The following is an 18,157-nucleotide window of genomic DNA, read 5'->3' on the forward strand; positions in this document are numbered from 1 at the left end:
GGGGTTAACCTCTCAACAAGCTCCTGAAACAGGTCAGGTTCCACTCTAAGAAAGTTCTTGAAGCTCTTGAAGCTCTTGACATCTCCATCATGACTGTAATCGCTGCAAAAGCTTTTCATATTGACCAAAGTCTGTCTATCTTGTTTTCTTCATCTTTTTTCCTTTCTTTCCCTTAAGCTGTACGATAGCTGTAGCAGCAGCCAGGCAAAGCAGCTCTTCAAGGATAGCAGCACCTTGAGCCTCTTCTTGGTAAAAATTTATTTCCATATTCTGGAAATCCATCTTGAACGGTGGTCACAATAGATCTGAATGCAGTGGAAGGTTGTACGTTCGTTTCATGGGTCTGATAATCACCTGGTACTTTTCTAGGCCCCAAAACATTCGCAAATTGTCACAAGGGATTTACAAACAGCCCCCGTTGCTAATATTTGCTAAACTGTCGCTATCATTTGCTAACAGTCGCTAATAGTCGCCACCTGTGTTTCGCAAACACTTTCGCAAACATTCGCTCAAGTGTTACTATATTGTCGCTAAAGATTGCTAAAAGTCGCTAAGTGTCGCTAATGGCAGAAGCGAACCCTGATTTTTCGGAAACAGTCGTCAGAAAGTTGGCGAATCTCTAATTCGCTAGTATACCTTCACAAACATTCGCCGGTCAGTGAGATACCCCCTTAAACGTTTTGTGTTGGCGGCCATATTGGAACTCAAAATGGGGGCCGACCCACTGGTCAGATCTCTTGGATCCGGCAATTTTTGAAATCAGCGCCCCAAAATACCCCTATTATATTTTATGCAAAACTTTATACTTTCCGCCGGACTATATGTGAGCATCTTTCTCATCTGTCCCTCTATGGGCCTGGGATGTAGTTCAAACACAATTATTGCATTTCGAGTTTGAAAATAAAGCTGACAAACAGAATGACATTTGTCAACGGGTCCACAGTAATATCATAATGCCGATTATAGATTCGAAGCGAAGTGTTTCTAGTTTGTTAACAGATTACTATGTTGACTTCTCTTCGGGAAAATGGAAATGAAAGCAATGCGGTATAGACATTGGAGCAAAATAACACCAATTTGACAAAATGAACACACTCGTCTGCCGTCATTCATTTCTCTCTTGAGGGACCTACTTTATAGTCCTTTTTTCAGGAAATTTCTTTCAAAAAATATAATTTCTTGCTGGCTGGATTGCCCATATTCTAATGCGGGTGACGCACCCTGCTCTTTGCGATAGATATTTGCACTTCAGTACTATTATTCTCTAGTTATTTTTGTTTTCTCTTGTGTCCAAAGTGAGAAGAATTTTGCACAATCTCCCATTTTCAAGACCTGAAGACTTGCATATTTAAGAGTTTGATAGCGAAGTGGGTGAAGTGACATTATGAAACATTACAAAATAATTACGTAATCGGATAGAACAAAATGAAACCTCTCCAATGATACTTCACTAACTGTTACAGGTACTTCACATGAGATAAGAGTGGTGATGAAGTACGTTCCAAATTTCTTTATAATAATCATTTGTGTGAGTGCGTGTGTGTGTGTGTGTGTGTGTGTGATTTAACAACTTTGGTCGCAAATGTTATGCAGGCAAATTGACCAGAATGAACTCCATTTCTAATCAGACTTATCATTTGTTTAGTGAATAATTATACATAAACATATCTCTTAGGGAAATGAGATGTACGGAATTATGATGAAAATGGATAGTAAAATCTTTAGTTGTTTTTGTTTTCTCGTCTTGCTGTTAATTGCCCTTTAACCATGGAGTCATGTCTAAATCTAAAATGAGGTAGCCTGTCTTCAACCCCTACGGAGGAAATGGGGCGCCCTCTTCACAAGCAGAACAAGCCTTATCGTAAAATTGCTATTGTAAACACTGGAATGTTATTATGCCAGGTACAACTGAACTTCCGTGCAGTAAAGAAACCCGGTCTAAAGTACGTCAATGTCCAAGGGGAGGATCACTTTAAAAAAGGACCATGTCTGCTTCAGTCCCGCGTACAACATTTCTGTGTATGGTTCTGTCATGGCTCTGCGCTACTTCGGGATACGGAAATCCACTTTCAGCCCAATGTCCGTGCTCGGATTCCTCCTTGTGCGATCCCATCAAAACGACACCTAAACGAGAGGTGAAATAAAACAATAATTTCGAGAAAAGCATTATGTACGTCGCAGTACAGCTTTCACTGTCAGTCTCGCTGGTGCGTGTTTATACACATCTAATAAATCTCGCATACACTGTATGTAGGCATAGAATCAGTTTATGTATAATCCTTTATCTGCTTATGTTCAGTTCAGTTTTATTTTTGCATCTCATTGGCAATACAGTATAGCAAAACCTAATAAAGTGTCGACATAACCATCCGAATTTATACACATCGATATATCCTGTAGGAAACGCGTTTAAGTAAAGATTATATCCAAGGCAATGACACATCAAAGCCACTGTTACGGTTTGAACAAAGGTTTTGAGAAAAAAAAAATATTTGGAAAACAGGCGACCATCTTCATAAGCAGAGATTGACTAGGAAGATGGTCCCAGGTAATATTGCTACATAGAATAAACTATCATAAGGTAGATTATGAATTCGGCCACTCGCGGCCCCTGCATGATGTGTTAAGAGGGACAGAAATAGTTAGGGCCTTTACTTTCGTGAAATGCTGACATTTTGTTTGACATCTATTATGGATATACTCGTGGTTAATTTCCATCATGCTAACGTGACCAATCTGACCATCGTTACAACAATAATTGTGATACATAATCTATCTCTATCGTGAGGATTTTAAATGTGCAAAGCGAATTTAACAACTGGAATCTTTAACATACACATGATGATTTTGACATAACGTTTATCAGAACGGAAAAAATGATACTTTTAAGAAAATTATCGTATTATTGTGTATATGGTATCGGTATTGGTATAGGTATTGGTATTGGCATTGGTATTAGTATTCGTATTGGAATTGGTATTGGGACTGGTATTGGTATTGTATTGGTGTATGGTATTGGTATATGGTATTGGTATTGATATTGGTATTGATATTGATATTGATATTGATATTGATATTGATATTGGTATAGGTATAGGTATTGGTATTGGTATTGGTATTGATATTGGTATTGGTATTGGTATTGGAATTGGTATTGGGACTGGTATTGGTATTGTATTGGTATATGGTATTGGTATATGGTATTGGTATTGGTATTGATATTGATATTGATATTGATGTAGGTATTGGTATTGGTATTGGTATTCGTATTGGAATTGGTATTGGGACTGGTATTGGTATTGTATTGGTATATGGTATTGGTATATGGTATTGGTATTGATATTGGTATTGATATTGATATTGATATTGATATTGATATTGGTATTGGTATATAACACAATATTCATGACAGGAAGTGGATGGCTGTGGTTGCTGTGTTATAAAACCGCAAAATCATGTGAGGTATTTTGCCCCCGAAATGTGTTTGTGTTCAAACCAAAATAAGAATGACAGATTTGGCTCGTTCTGGCATCACCACCTATTGTATTATACATGTGTGTGTGCATTTTGTACAAATATCACTGTTCCATGCGAACGACGAACGAAATGTCTTATTTTGTTTTATTTCGTTGTTATGTTTACATCAGGTTGTCATGTTCGCTTCGACGGACAAAGCAAACAATGACTGGAAAAGCTACGAGTGGGACAATTTTACCACCTTGGCCATCGGGGCAGGGTTCGATCCGCAAATCATGTGTCACGCCCACTCAAAGGGGGTGCGAATCGTTGTCTACGGTAGGTGGCAAGAAGGAGGGATGGAGATAACTCCCTTTAATCTTCAGAGTTCAGCTTCACATCATAATCTTGTTCTACATATAGGTTGGTATAGTTTCGGTTGAGACGGTCCAAACGTTATAGTTTTGGTACCATCAAGGCTGGATAAGAAGACTGCGACAAGTTGTGATGTCACAGTAGTAAGACAGCCATCAGGAGACGCTGAGTGAGAGTAAAAATAAGAAGTGAAGAGTGAGATGTTACTGATCTAGCATTCATAATTATGTCAAGCCAAATGTCTAATGAATCGGTGCCATAAACCGTTAAAGTTTATCCGTCTATAAACCGAGTTTTCGATTTATGGGACATTTGGCTTGCCATAAGCGCAATGCTTGCGCGGAGCGTCTGGCGTGACGTCATCACGCGTAGAGTAGGCAACTTCAATCTGTAACCGGACTTTCTTTGACTTTTTTGCATTGTGTACAGGAAGTTTCTCCCCCGCCACGCTTTTCAACGAGACGGCCAGCAACTTGTGGATAGAGGAGAACGTGCGCTATGCAGTGACCAACTTCACCGACGGCTTCAACATCGACTACGAGACGCCTCTACCGGCGTCCAGGGCTCACTTTTTGACAGAAGTGGTGAACCGCACCGCAGCCGCATTCCGCAAGGCCCTGCCTTATTCTAAGGTATATTGTAGGCCTATCCCGTGATATGGTTTCCAACAAGGGGCACACATTTGGTTCATTTGTTTATGTATTGGGTGTACTTAGCTAGTAACTTGCTGCTGGAAAGGATTGTCATTGGAAAACTCTGTACTAATCAAAAGGCGTGCGATCCTTATAATAAATGTTCGTATAACATACGAAGTCTTTTCTCATATTTCTAAACTTTTGTTTTCAGGAATTTGATCATACTGAAGTTCAGTGCTAGGAAAATAACAATCGTATGTATAGTCAAAGAATTCCAATTGCTATTATCCTGTCCCCCCCCCCCAAAAAAAAAAAAAAAAAAAAAATCAGTAATACTGCCCTGATATCAAGGCTGTGATGATGACCTGTTAAGCCCGCTGCACACTGTACGACTCACGACTATACGACTGACATACTTTGAATCCGAAATAAATCACTGAAGTCTCAGAATAAACACTCTTCTTTATTTCAGATCCAAAAGTATCTCGGTCGCATAGTCGCGAGTCGTATAGTATGCGGCGGGCTTAATACACTATTGTTTATACTAATGACAGCTATGAGAGTGACAATCATGTCATCACAATGAATAAATGAGCGTGTAGCAATGTATGAGATCATTCATGCAAAGGGATCGGACGATGTAAAAGGAACGTGGAACGCCATTTATCTGAGTACACATTCAAAGGCGCCCTATTATGCTCATGTACAAAACTGATTTCACTAAACGACTTCTCTCTCTCTCTCCATCTCTCTGAACCTGTATGGATGTGCATGGACTTATAACCATGTTTTTTTCTGATACGTGTAACGCATAATGTTGACTTTGAAGAAAAAGGCATTGTACAGTGGATCGACCCGTGAACGAAGTCCTCGGGACCGGCCGTTTTCTTTCGTTCTATCGAAGTTTCGTTAGATATAACCATAGAAATTAAACAGTAAAATACATAGAGTGGATAATGTTGCGGCCTGGATGATTATTCTACGTTGTAACCGGAATTTCGTTATAACAGTGATCGTTATAACGGGAGACCGTTCAGTGCACTGTATATCAAACTATGTATATTCCCCAATGTATAGGTGTCGCTGGACTCGGCGTACACGGCAAACTGCACGCTTTTCGGTCGCTGTTACGACTACGTCAAAATCGCCGAGATCGTGGATTTTATCTTCATCATGGCTTACGATGAGGTCAATCAGTTTAGTCCTGTAGCCAATGCGAACGCCCCACTTCACACAACAACATCTGGTAGGCAGGTTTTCTCGTCTAGCTAATTAAAGGTCCTATTCACCTTTTGGAGCAGTGATTTAAAAGATGTTCAAGATAAAATTACATTTTGATGCATAGTAGGTCAGGTGTATCACAAAGCATCCTACCGTATATTAATATATATATTTGTTTTTTTTTTTCAGTAAAGCCTAAAATATAAGGAGATATAACTATTTTTCTCAATAAACCATAACTGTAGACGGTTTAGTCTTGAATCAGATTTATTATAACTATTGTGAACTTTTTTCAAAAGATGAAATTTTGTGAAAATTCTCTTTATATTTTCCTTATATTGTTGTACGCATGTGACATCTAAGTTATTCACACACTGCAGTAGTCTTCTCATCCAGCGGTTACTGCACAAAAACTTCAAAAATTCATAACTTTTGAACGGATTGTCCGATTTTCCCCAAACTTTCAATGATGTGTTCTACTAATATTGCTACATTCTCTCTTATGTTTATGAAGGTGAACTTGTCCTTTAACTTTGTGGAAGAGACTTAAGTTGGCAGATGGTCTAGAAATCAGACTAGGGTTTAACGTCAGTAAGAAAAAAAAAAGGAGAAAGTTCTACTCTATGAAGGCGTATTATTGTTTCTACACAGGTGTGGATGATTTCCTAAGACAGGGGATTCCTGCCTCCAAACTGGTCCTAGGGGTGCCTTGGTATGGCTACGATTTCATCTGCAACGAACTGACGCCGGTAGGTCCATCTTGAAGCGCAAGTTACCTCGAACGTTCATGTTGATTCACTGTAAGAAGAAAGATTCAGTGAAACTCTCAGAGAAATTTCGAGGAAAATTTGAAGAAAAAAAAAAAAGTTCATAAAACATCGAGACCGTGCATGGTTAATTCGATATACCGCCCTCTGTAGCTGGGAACTCTACACCAAATCGTGATGTCACAATAGTACAATATCATACCAATTCTCTTTATTTTTTTTTTCACATTGTTGTCCATGCATGACGTCGCTAACCTTAACTGTTGAAGTCTTCTACTCACTTCAGCAAGTAGTGGTGGCACCGATACTATAAACATTCAAGTTTTGAACGGATTTCCCCATTTTCATCAAACTTAAAGGGATTGTACAGTACTGGCTGAGGTGGGGATTCATGTTTTGAATACTCCTAAGTGAGATAATGAAAAGCCTCTTATTAAACATGAAAGATCATGTAATTTTAAGAAGGATTCAACATTTATTTGATGAAAATTGGTTTTCAAATGGCTGAGATATCCAAAAAAGTGCTAATAATAAAAGGCGACATGCCACAACTTTATTAGGATCTCTTTGTTTCACCTTGTTTTTGGATATCTCAGCCATTTCAAAACCGATTTTCATCGAATAAACTTTTGATACCCCAGATCTGCATGCTCTTTGACATCTCATAGAGTGATTTCTGAATATCTCGCAAAACGTTAAAAGCTAAATCCTCACCTCGACCCGAACTGTACACACCCTTTAATCCACTGATTAAGTCTAACAATATTGCTACATTCACTCAAGCCACATAATGTAGATGTCATTCTCCTACCTTGTACCTTGTACCTTGTACCTTGTACAACTGTAGTAGTTATCCCCGAAGACTTCCGCTAGGAAGGGTAGCTCAGGGCTGACGAGAGTGGTAGCACAAATTTATTGTACTTTATAAGGGCTTTGATTTTTCAGTTTGGTTCTGAAATGGGAAATTACATCTGGAAGAATGAGTTTGTTAGTTCAGGGAAATTGATATTTCCACTTTATTGTAGCACAATAACTTTTCAGAAAACACTTGTGTGTGTGTGTGTGTGTGTGTGTGTGCGTGTGTGTGTGTGTGTGTGTGTCATGTCGTGCTATAGAGAATAATGATTTCGTAAGGACTCGACGTGGAAAGGCTGTGGTTGGGATTTACAGTCATTGTTCTAATGCTCACTGTTTTTTTTTTTTTATTCTCTCCTACATCCCACCCCACCCCGCTGTCTCTGTACCCTAATCTCTCTCTCTCTCTCTCTCTCTCTCTCTCTCTTTCTCTCTCTGTCTTAAATGTAGAGCAACGAATGCTACAGAACGATTCTAAAATCAGAAGAAATATCTTACGGGCCACTGATGAAACTCCTCGCGCACAACTCATCGAGTGGACGATTGTGGAGCGATGCTGATAAATCACCGTACTTTAACTACAAGGTAATATTTTTAAAAATTCATTCAATCATTCATTCATTATTTTGCTTCTAAATGAACTGGTTCTGTTGTGTGGCATAGAGTAAGACACAATTAATGACTTTCAATCGGAGACCCCGTCGAGTTCGAATCCAGTCTAGTGTCTATATTAGGGTCTACATCCTTAGACAAGATGTCCCTCTCGACCCAGGTGTATGAATGGGTACCTGACAATGCTATATTACATTTGTACATTGTATAGGCTATGGTATTAATAATGGCAGGTTCATCTGGTAGAACAGTGGGAACACTGCATGAAGTGGAAGTCCTGGATAAAGAATACCACATTATTGTTATATCATTATAGTTATTAAACATATCAGATTCAACTGCATTGTTATTATACGACTTTGACTTATGTTATGTGTCATTCCATCTATACGACTCCCCATCTTCGTTTCCAAATAAATACAGGATTCTGCTACCAACCAGACACATCAGATATGGTACGACGACCCTTCTAGTCTTAAACTTAGGTACCAGCTGGCGAAGGACAAACAACTTTATGGCGTGGGTGCGTTCAACGCTGATTGTCTTGATTACAGCACCGACGAAACGGCTAGGAAGGAGACCAAGGCAATGTGGGATGCAATCGGCGAATTCAAATAATTATGGCTTATGAACGGGGGCATATCCACTGATCTCTGGACCTCACTAGGCGTAGTTTCATTATATTGATGGTCGCTAGTTGCAGAGCTACCAAGTCTCACGCATTCTGCGTGAGACTCAAGCATTTAGGGGCAATCTCACGATCTCACGCATGGCACCCATTTTTCTCACGCATCGGGCCAAGTCTGCAACTTGGGCCTATAATAATGAGTATAGCTCAAAAGATTAAAGTGATAGTTGCAAATGAAGGTATATTTCCCTTTTGTCTTTCAAAATAAGTAAAAAAATAGTCACTTAAGTATGCACCTAGCTGATGAAATTGAAAAAGCTCCCTACCGTGGGACTCGGGCCACAGGGGGGAAAAAAACCCTCCCACACCCTTGCTCGCGCGCATATTCGCATGCCGAGATGCCGAGTCATGAATATCTCACTCATAAATTTTTTTTGAACTTGGCATCCCTGTTAAGTTGTCTTGTTCATGGTCCAGCCCCATACTCTCTAAGTGACGAGGCTCTATTAACAAAATTCTCACGGTTGCCACTGAAATTGAACCACCATTTAAGCCTCTTACTTATAAACATAGATATGTGATTGAAAAAAAAAGAACCCCAACAGGAACCCGTAAAAGATGACAATATACGAAGAGTTTGTTTGCAAAAACCGATAAGTCCATTTTTGAAGATTTTGAAGTACGGTCTCTGTCATAAAGTACAAAATAATACCTTTTGAATGATATATTGGTCACTACATAATAGGTACATTTTTGAAGTTATGGTCAAAAGAAGCAAAAATTTTCTTATTATTCCCTTTATTTTTCTTGACCTTTAATCGCAAATATCTCCATTTGACAAATATGGACTTATCGGTTTTTGCAAAAAAACTCTTCATACGTTATGTAATCAAACATTCTATAAATTACATGAATACAAAAAAAAATGTCTCTCGTTTAGCGTATACTTCACAACTTGTAGTTTTTGAACAACTAATCAACAATAATTTATGTAAGGTTATTTTGTTGGTCGCTCTGTATTACTTTTTTTTTTCCTTCTGCTCAAAGACGGCTAAGAAGTCCTTGAAGGAAGACTACCGTCTCACAACTGAAAAAATGCTGAGTTTGTGAATCTATACCAATAAATTAAACGAGAATGTCCCTCTATCTCTGAGGTCAAACATTGCCAGTGTCAAAATGAGCTGCTTTTTTTTTTTTGGGGGGGGGAGCAATTACATTCAGAGAGATTTAATGAGAATTCGACATTGCAGGAGAGAGAGAGAAAGAAAAAAGGAAAGGAAAGGACAAGAAATTGAAGCAAACAGCAATGACATGACAGAAACAGAGAGAGAGAGAGAGAGAGAGAGAGAGAGAGAGAAGGAGAGAGAAAGAATCAAAAAGCAAGAGAGAGCTGTGAAGGAACAGAAAAGGCATTTAAAAAGTTAATGCTTATACTTAATTGTGTTTTGATGTGGATTGTACTGTGGATCGCAAAGTCGATGTGTAAGTCTTTCATTATTGCCATCGTCGTTATCATCATTAAAGGACAAGTTCACCTTCATAAACATAAGGATTGAGAGAATGTAGCAATATTAGTAGAACACATCATTGAAAGTTTGAAGAAAATCGGACAATCCGTTCAAAAGTTATGAATTTTTGAAGTTTTTGTGCAGTCACCGCTGGATGAGAAGACTGCTGCAGTGTATGATGTCACCTGCGTACAACAATAAAGGAAAATATAAAGAGAATTTCACAAAATTTCATCTTTTGAAAAAAGTACACATTCACTTGACTCGTTACTGACATACATGTATGTTATGGGTAATATCATTCCCATTGCCTTTAGAAAGAGGCGAGTCAAGTACTCTTTTAAAATGCGAAAAAAGTGAAAACATGTTGAATTTTCTTTATATTTTCTTTATACTGTTGTACTCATATGACATCACGAGCCTTAGTAGTCTCCTCATCCAGCGGTTCCAACACAAAAGTTTTAAAAATTCATAACTTTTGCACCGATTGTCCAATTTTCCTTTAACTTTCACCGATTGTGTTCTACTAATATTGCTGCATTCTCTCAATCCTTATGTTAATGAAGGTGAACTTGTCCTTTAAAAAGTTAATGCTTATACTTACTTGTGTTTTGATGCGGATTGTACTGTGGATCGCAAAGTCGATGTGTAAGTCTTTCATTATTGCCATCGTCGTTATCATCATTAATGATTATGATTTCCATCATAATTCTGATCATTCTTACTTACACGATTATGTTTATATCAGAACTCAAACGCTCCTACAATATGAGAGAAAATTTATTTGTTCGATTACGAATATATGGGCTGTAATGAAGTCTTGTCTATATAGGATTTCTTCAGCTTTTGACCACTCAGCTTATTCAGCGAACAATGCTCGCTTATTTTACATGGTATAAAGATAATATGCAAAGTCCTGTCCAGCATTCATGATTGACAGTCACTCTAGTCTAGAATTTAAACTTTTTTTCATGCATTTGCGTCAAGCGGTGCACTATTGTGGCTTGGTACTCTCGTACTAGTGTTTGGTATTACATGCGATTGATACATTGTATCAGGAGGTAGTACCTCTTTGGTTATAACTGCGAGTGGAGGAACAAAGGAGAATCTCACAATGTTTGTGAGAATCTCACAAACCATGGACCCTACCACAGGGTCCACGGTTTTACCAAGATTGACGAAGGAGCGATGGCTTGATCACACCCACTCGAGATATTATGACATTGGGGAATGGGTGAAAAAAAGTCTAGCGCCTAGACTAATTGCCACTGTTGTTCCTCCGGTGCCAGAGATTGGGCCAATCAGCTTCGACGGCTAGAGTTTATTGACCTTCATCCTTTCACTGTCATCGCAGCCACCGAGATCAGACCATTAAAGGCAGCCGGTCGTCGCAGGCGATTCGCAGCTCAGTAGAAAAGCACGACAAGCTGCTCCTCCCGTTATTGTACCCCCGTACGTACCGAATGCCGAACACGACGCTACGCAGCGCACCAGCGAAAACCTGATGGGGCACGAGCGCCGTGCGAGCTGTCCACTGTAATTTCAACATGGACGCCCGAACACCTACCGAATGGGGCCGAATGGGTGCATGCACAAAACCGCACAACAGCCATGCGCATGAAAATCTCTCCCGGTCCGCGACGCAACCTAGTGAGAGCTGTCGGGTGTACGTACGTACGTATCTGGCTCCAGTCTCTGTTTATATGCACTATGGTGCCAATTTCAGCAATCTAAGCAATAATATTTCAAAATGTCTGAAAATATTATATAACAATATCATAAATTATTCATATATTACGTTGTTTAATATTTGGTATTTATAAATATGCTTTGATGAAGAATGTATAGCAAGTTGCAATGCATATGGCCATATGGCAGGTTGTTATGATCTCATCGTGCAATGTTGTCTGCTGCGTCAGCTGCATGTGTTATACGTACAGCTTGCAGTACGTTGGGCCGGATCGTAACATAACAAAGTTGATAGAAAGTCGTCGGTACCGGTATGTCAATATCAATATTGTGTGTGGTATGCGTGTACTGTTTGCAATAAAAAGTGCGGCTGTACTGTTTCGGCTTAGCCTTGGCTTTGGTTTAGTAATGAAACCTCATAATGGAGATCAAACAGCCGTCCAACTCGAGGCAACGTATCTACTTGTTTGACGCTATCGACGAGTGGAGAACGCAGAGAGACGTGTTCTTAGCTGGAGGACAAGTAAGAGACCAGAGGGGGAGGCTTCAGCGTCAGCGTGCCGATGAAAAATTTGCTTTCCACTTGCTGGAGTTGCATGAACAGTTTTGCAGGAATTTTTATTTAGAATGTGCAAATTCGTGTTACGACATGCACGGTGGAATTGTGTTGCCACGGCTTACGCCAATCAAGCAACCCCAGCTGGCCAAGTCAACAACTTCAAGGAATCCAGATCCAGATGATGTGTAAGTAGAAGTCTACACATGAATCAATGATTGAAGTGGAATGACTTTTTCTAATCTAGTATCAGTAACTTTAGGGCATTTGCGTTTGATCGACAAGTAGGCCTATTTTTCTATGTATAATTCCGCGAAAAACTTCTCTAAGTTCTCATTTATGTCAAATTATGATAATGCCGTAATTGAAATGACATTTGCTGGGGCAGTTTAATGTCATTAGTCCCATTAAATGAGAAGTTTTTCATATCAATCATGTTATGCAAATTCCCCAAGAATATGATTTAGGATTTGCAAATAAATTTCTAAAAAATTAATAGATCTATCGCAAGCTCCATCATGTCATGTAGTCTAACCCAATAGATCTGGTAGAACTCTAACGTTTAAACAGGGGAACTATAGGTTCAAAGATGATAGATCTAACAATAATAGATTCTAGTTTAGGCCCTACTTCGACTTGAAGGTATGTCGGTTGGTGCACGGCCCCCTTTTACCACGGCCACAGGTACACTGTGCAGTGCAACTGTGGCCGTTGGCCCTGCACGGGCACAGTCGCTTCCCCGTCCTGAATTTACACACGCCAGGGCAAATATGGTTGGACCTACTACTAATCGACCGCCTAATGTTTATCTGCTTGATAAGAATATTTAACACTGACATTCACGTTAAAAAAAAAAAACTTGACCTACGTGATTGAGAAAATCCAGCTCTATCAAATGCCGTTGTTCCGTTTTCGATTCGAAGTTTCAGTGCAAAAATATCGCCGACGAACTTGCGTGGCCTCGTTTCAGCTCCCCGCGGTAAATCGCGTTATTAGGATCGACCGCTGTTTTTGCATTGACAATGCACGCAAACCGAGTTGTATTGAACACCGTGTTGTACGAAGCTTTTTAGAAGCCTTTTAGAAACTTCCATAGACATTACATTGTGCTGTCATTACGATTCGGTGAAAATATTCATTCGAAATTTTGTCCTTTATTAAAACCATTAATGAACAATGAATTATCGCGTTTTCCCACACCATCCTCATCTACATTCAAAGCCAATCCATTTTTATGTGCTTTGCGCGCGGAGAAGTGTGTACTAAGTGTTCAGTGCGCGAATTATACGCGGTCGGTTTCAATAAGGGTGGTCGATCATTATGTAGTAGGACTACCATACAAGACACAGGGTCTCCAACCCAATCGTCCGCGTTCAGAATGGACAACTCGGCGGTAATATCCGCTACCCATGACGATGTGTCATCGTCCATGATGGCCACCTTACCTATATATAACACTGACGATTACAGCGTACTGTAGTTAACGAGTGACGACGATCGACGGTGCGATGAAGAGAAGGCGTACACTGTAGTCGTACGAAGTATAGGCAGCTAGCTACTATAGCTCATGCGAACATTGCATCACACAGTACATACAGTATACCATACATTCAATTCACATTACACAAAACGTACTCCCCGCGCTCAGATCAATCAAGCGAGCAAACGAGATACTATAGCGCGATACATTGCTTTAGGGATGTCTTGCGCACACACACACATTTCGCTTCGTAGCAACTTCGGAAGCGAGTTTACGTGCTGCCGCCAGCGGCTGAAATATGTCCATGCATCCTCGCGACTGGGTGTCTTTAAACTTCTCTGGAGCGGTCAGCGTCTAGTGTGCGAGTCCTCCTCCCACCAGGCTGCTCCACATTCTCTGAGGAAGGGCCAGGGGCAAACAGTGCACTTCCATACCGTTACATGTAAGACGGTGTTCTACGGTATCACACAGTCATCGACAGATGCTGCTGAGCTGAAACCACGTCAGATTCAAACCATTTTCATCCAAGCAAGGACAAGTTTGACATCGAGGGTAAGTCATGAATAGAATGATAATCGAATAATAATAACCATATTAATAGCTATAATGAAACTTTATTACTAACTGCAATTGTAAATAGCTATTAGGCACCACCCTAACTGGTTGTGCATGTGCACAAGTGCCAGGGTACTACATACATTGTTTGTAACCACAGTATTCCAGACAAACGAAACTCAACGTAATTAGTGAGATGATCTGACGTTTGCGATGACTGTCTCTTTTTTTCGAATGAAACTGATACAATTGCTTGACCATCAATTCTGGTAATGTCAAAACATGTAGATATCCCGATAGATAGTGATAAATATCATAAATGTAGATATAAAAAGAGAGATATGGATAGATATAGAGAGAGATACGATATACAACGATATATGGATATATAGATTGAGCTTTAGAGAGATCTTGCTATATGGATAAAAGATACGTAGGCTGAGGAGAGAGAGGGAGAGAGAGAATATGGGTAACACTATATACCAAGGAGTATACAGTATCAACGCTCTTCTGTCGCTGTCCGTGAAAACCGATGAAACAAAGACCCTTGATTGTGTGGACTGGCAAACTTCTCGCCACGCACACAGTAGTCTTGCTTCTGGACTCTTTTTACTCGTAGCGATAATTCAGTGTACGCGACAAGCCGTATGAGGGCGTGACACCCGAGGATTGCGATACGCCGAGAACTGCGATACCCGAGAAGCGCGCAGTCTCTCGATTATCGCAATCAGAAAATTGGCGCCCTCTAGCGCTCTTGGTTTATCGCACCAAGGAAAAGGGGACGGAGCCCAGACTACGCACACAGAGGACGGTGAGATGAACATCTGAGTCATATTTTGAGGAATGTGCGGGTGGTTTGGGGAGACGACCATGAAGCCACCGCATTTTTCGTTGAAAAGGCATGATTGTTTATGTGGTCTGTGTGTGTGTGTGTGTGTGCTTATCTGATCAGATATGGAGGTGGAAAGAGGCAGGCATCTTAAAGGGATAGTACAGTATTGATAGAAATGAGAATTGGGCTTTTAACTTTTTGCGAGATACCAAGAAAACACTTATGATATAGTACAGAGCACACCATTTTAAGAGGAATTCAAAGTTTGTTTGATGAAAGTCGGGTTTGGAATGACTGAAACGTCCAAAAACAAAGTAAAACAAAGCGATGGTAATAAAGTGTGGGTCCCACACTTTATTACCATCGCCTTTATTTTTTTTTTGATATCTCATCCATTTCAAAACCAATTTTCATCAAATAAATGTTGAATTCCTCATAGAATTACATGCTCTTTCATATTTCATAACAGGTTTCTCATTATCTCACCAAAAATGTTAGAAACCTGAAATTAGGTCTCAACCAAAACTATACCATCCCTTTAAGGTCATCCTTCTCTCTCTCTCCTCCAACTCTCTCCCCTTCTCTTTCATGTCTTTCTGCGCACGACTGTCTGCTGTACTCCTATCCCCCATTCTAACACGTTTTATTGTCTTGCGTTGTTTATCATGGAGCTACTAGTACTAATGTCCATGGTTTACTATACTTTGACCGAAAGATCGGTCTGTATCTGGTCGTCGGGGATATGTTCCGCGGAGACTACGTCTGGCTTCGCGGATCCCCTCCGGAGGAGAGTGATAACGTCAAAAAATAAAAATAAAGGAAAGACTCCTCTGGACTGACGGATCTTTCTGTCTGTACCATACCATGCAGGGATGTGTAATGGGATCCCCACCTCCCTGTTTATACCAAAGATGAGAGCGCCGCGCAGCTATACCATCAGGGAAGTGTCTAGACGTGATACGAAATTACAAATGATAATGGCAACAATATCAGCTCTAAAATCAATAACAATTCAATGACAATAACATAGTAATGATGATATGATAATGCATGATACTGGTGTCGTGAATTTCGTAAAAAGGGGGCGCCTTTCCAAAATTAAAGGGGGCGCACGCTCCCCACCCCCATTTTTTCCTTCTTATTTCTTATGTGTTAACAGAAATCAAGGGGGGGGGGGGGGCGCTCCGGTGCGCTCCCTCCTGGATCCGCCACTGATATCGTAGCGATATGTCCTTTAAATGCCGTTACCGATCGTATCGTCACCATTGCTATCAATATTGACAAAAAACAAACAAATTTGGTGAAGAAATCGAAAGTGAATGGAATTCTTGTGTGTCTATGAAATAATGATTTTACATATAGGCCTAGCTCTGCGCGATTGGTGCCAAGATTCTGGAGAAAATGAAATAATTATGAGAAACATCGACTGATAAAAAAAAAAAAAACAACCCAACGAAACAACAACAACAACAACAGTATAGTTAGTATATTATTTGATTTTATTCAAGTCATGCAGTTACGATTCATTGGAGTTCATTGCCATAAATTATCAGGAAATGGTTGCAGTAAAGACCTTTCACCAAGTAATGATCATTGCAAACTGCAGGTTCGCTGATGGGATAGAGTTAAAGGGTGTACAGTTCTGGTTGAGGTGAGGATTTAGCTTGTAACGTTTTGGGAGATATTCAGAAACCACTCTATAAGATCTCAAAGAGCATGCAATTCTAAGGGGTATCAAAAGTTTATTTGATGAAAATCGGTTTTGAAATGGCTGAGATATCCAAAAACAAGGTGAAACAAAGAGATCGTAATAAAAGGCGTGGCCTGTCGTCTTTTATTATTATCACTTTTTTGATATCTCAGCCATTTGAAAACCAATTTTCATCAAATAAACGTTGAATCCTTCTTAGAATTACATGCTCTTTTATATTTCATAAGAGGTTTCTCATTATCTCACTTAGGAATGTTCAAGACATGAATTCCCACCTCAACCAGTACAGTACAGTCCCTTTAAGCTGTTGCGTCAAAAAGGATTAAGAAATATCTAGTTTCATTTTATGTTACTTTATTGATATTCTTGGAATTGTTATTGTAGAATCTTTATCCTCTCCGCTTGTTTCCATAATATTGCAGTTCTCACACTTCTCGTCAGAGGTTATTCCGGGATTCTGATATACAGTAGTCTAGGTGATTTAACAGGTAAGTTTGTTGTTCTCTGCTGTTGTTGTTGTTTTTATTTGCTCCAATGTACTCCGTGGACTCGACGACTTGACGACATGATTTTCCAGTCGAATTTTCTAGTGCCACTTTCGCGTTTCATCAGCTGACAAAAAAAAAAGAAAAAAAAAAAGGGAGGGGGCTTACCGCGTTTTTTTTTTGTTTTTTTTTTTTTTTTCCTGGTGCCACTTCCGGAGTGCAAGAAGTACTGTATAATATGTGTGTGTAGGGGGAGGGGGAATCAAGTGGTTACACCTAATGTAGTTTTATGTATTACGCAAAAAAGAAAAAGAAAAAAAAAGCCTTTTACCCCGGACATTCACCTCAGTGTAACGTCCATCCCTCTCATCTTCTTTCTCCTAACCCGTTTCGTTTAAAGAAGCGTATTATAGATTTTTTTTTTTTACACCCACGAACACACACACAGATACACACAAGTCATATTACCTAAATCATACAAACATAATTATGAATGACTATTTCCTCATACTTAGTGAACAAAAAATATGCCTGTTCCCGACTTCCGTATAATGGAAGATTTACAGCACCTCATAAAGTCGTTCGCTGGCTCTCTTGCATGCGTTTTATTTTTTATGATCAATTTAATTGCTACACGTTTGTGCGCCAGCTTTTGGGCAGTCTGTTCCTTAAACACCCTTTAACGGAGATACAAATAGAAAGCCTATTGTGCCTATGTTTTGATGACTCCTTTCTTCTTACCCATCACCATTGCGTTGTTCCTGATCTTGTCGGATTATGCCCCCCCCCCCC

At 39.7% G+C, this 18,157-nt stretch overlaps 1 protein-coding gene across 1 annotated transcript; it reads left to right on the forward strand.

The window, feature by feature from the left end:
• The first annotated feature begins 1,932 nt into the window (after nucleotides 1-1,932).
• On the forward strand, nucleotides 1,933-8,692 carry LOC140226581 (di-N-acetylchitobiase-like). The gene is made up of 7 exons (XM_072307034.1): nucleotides 1,933-2,135; nucleotides 3,648-3,795; nucleotides 4,261-4,463; nucleotides 5,544-5,712; nucleotides 6,339-6,436; nucleotides 7,760-7,894; nucleotides 8,345-8,692. The coding sequence occupies exons 1-7, from the start codon at nucleotides 1,986-1,988 to the stop codon at nucleotides 8,537-8,539; spliced, it is 1,098 nt and encodes a 365-aa protein (XP_072163135.1). The 5' UTR covers nucleotides 1,933-1,985; the 3' UTR covers nucleotides 8,540-8,692.
• Nucleotides 8,693-18,157: the final 9,465 nt, after the last annotated feature.

Source organism: Diadema setosum, chromosome 3, assembly GCF_964275005.1.
Source record: "Diadema setosum chromosome 3, eeDiaSeto1, whole genome shotgun sequence".
NCBI classification, from domain to species: Eukaryota; Metazoa; Echinodermata; class Echinoidea; order Diadematoida; family Diadematidae; genus Diadema; species Diadema setosum.

Excerpts from the sequence above, each read along its gene's own strand:
- LOC140226581 (XM_072307034.1), top strand. The coding sequence starts at position 1,986 with ATGTCTGCTTCAGTCCCGCGTACAACATTTCTGTGTATGGTTCTGTCA. Across the intron at positions 2,136-3,647 it reads AAACGACACCTAAACGAGAG|GTTGTCATGTTCGCTTCGAC; the intron begins GTGAAATAAAAC and ends TGTTTACATCAG. Across the intron at positions 3,796-4,260 it reads GGTGCGAATCGTTGTCTACG|GAAGTTTCTCCCCCGCCACG; the intron begins GTAGGTGGCAAG and ends CATTGTGTACAG.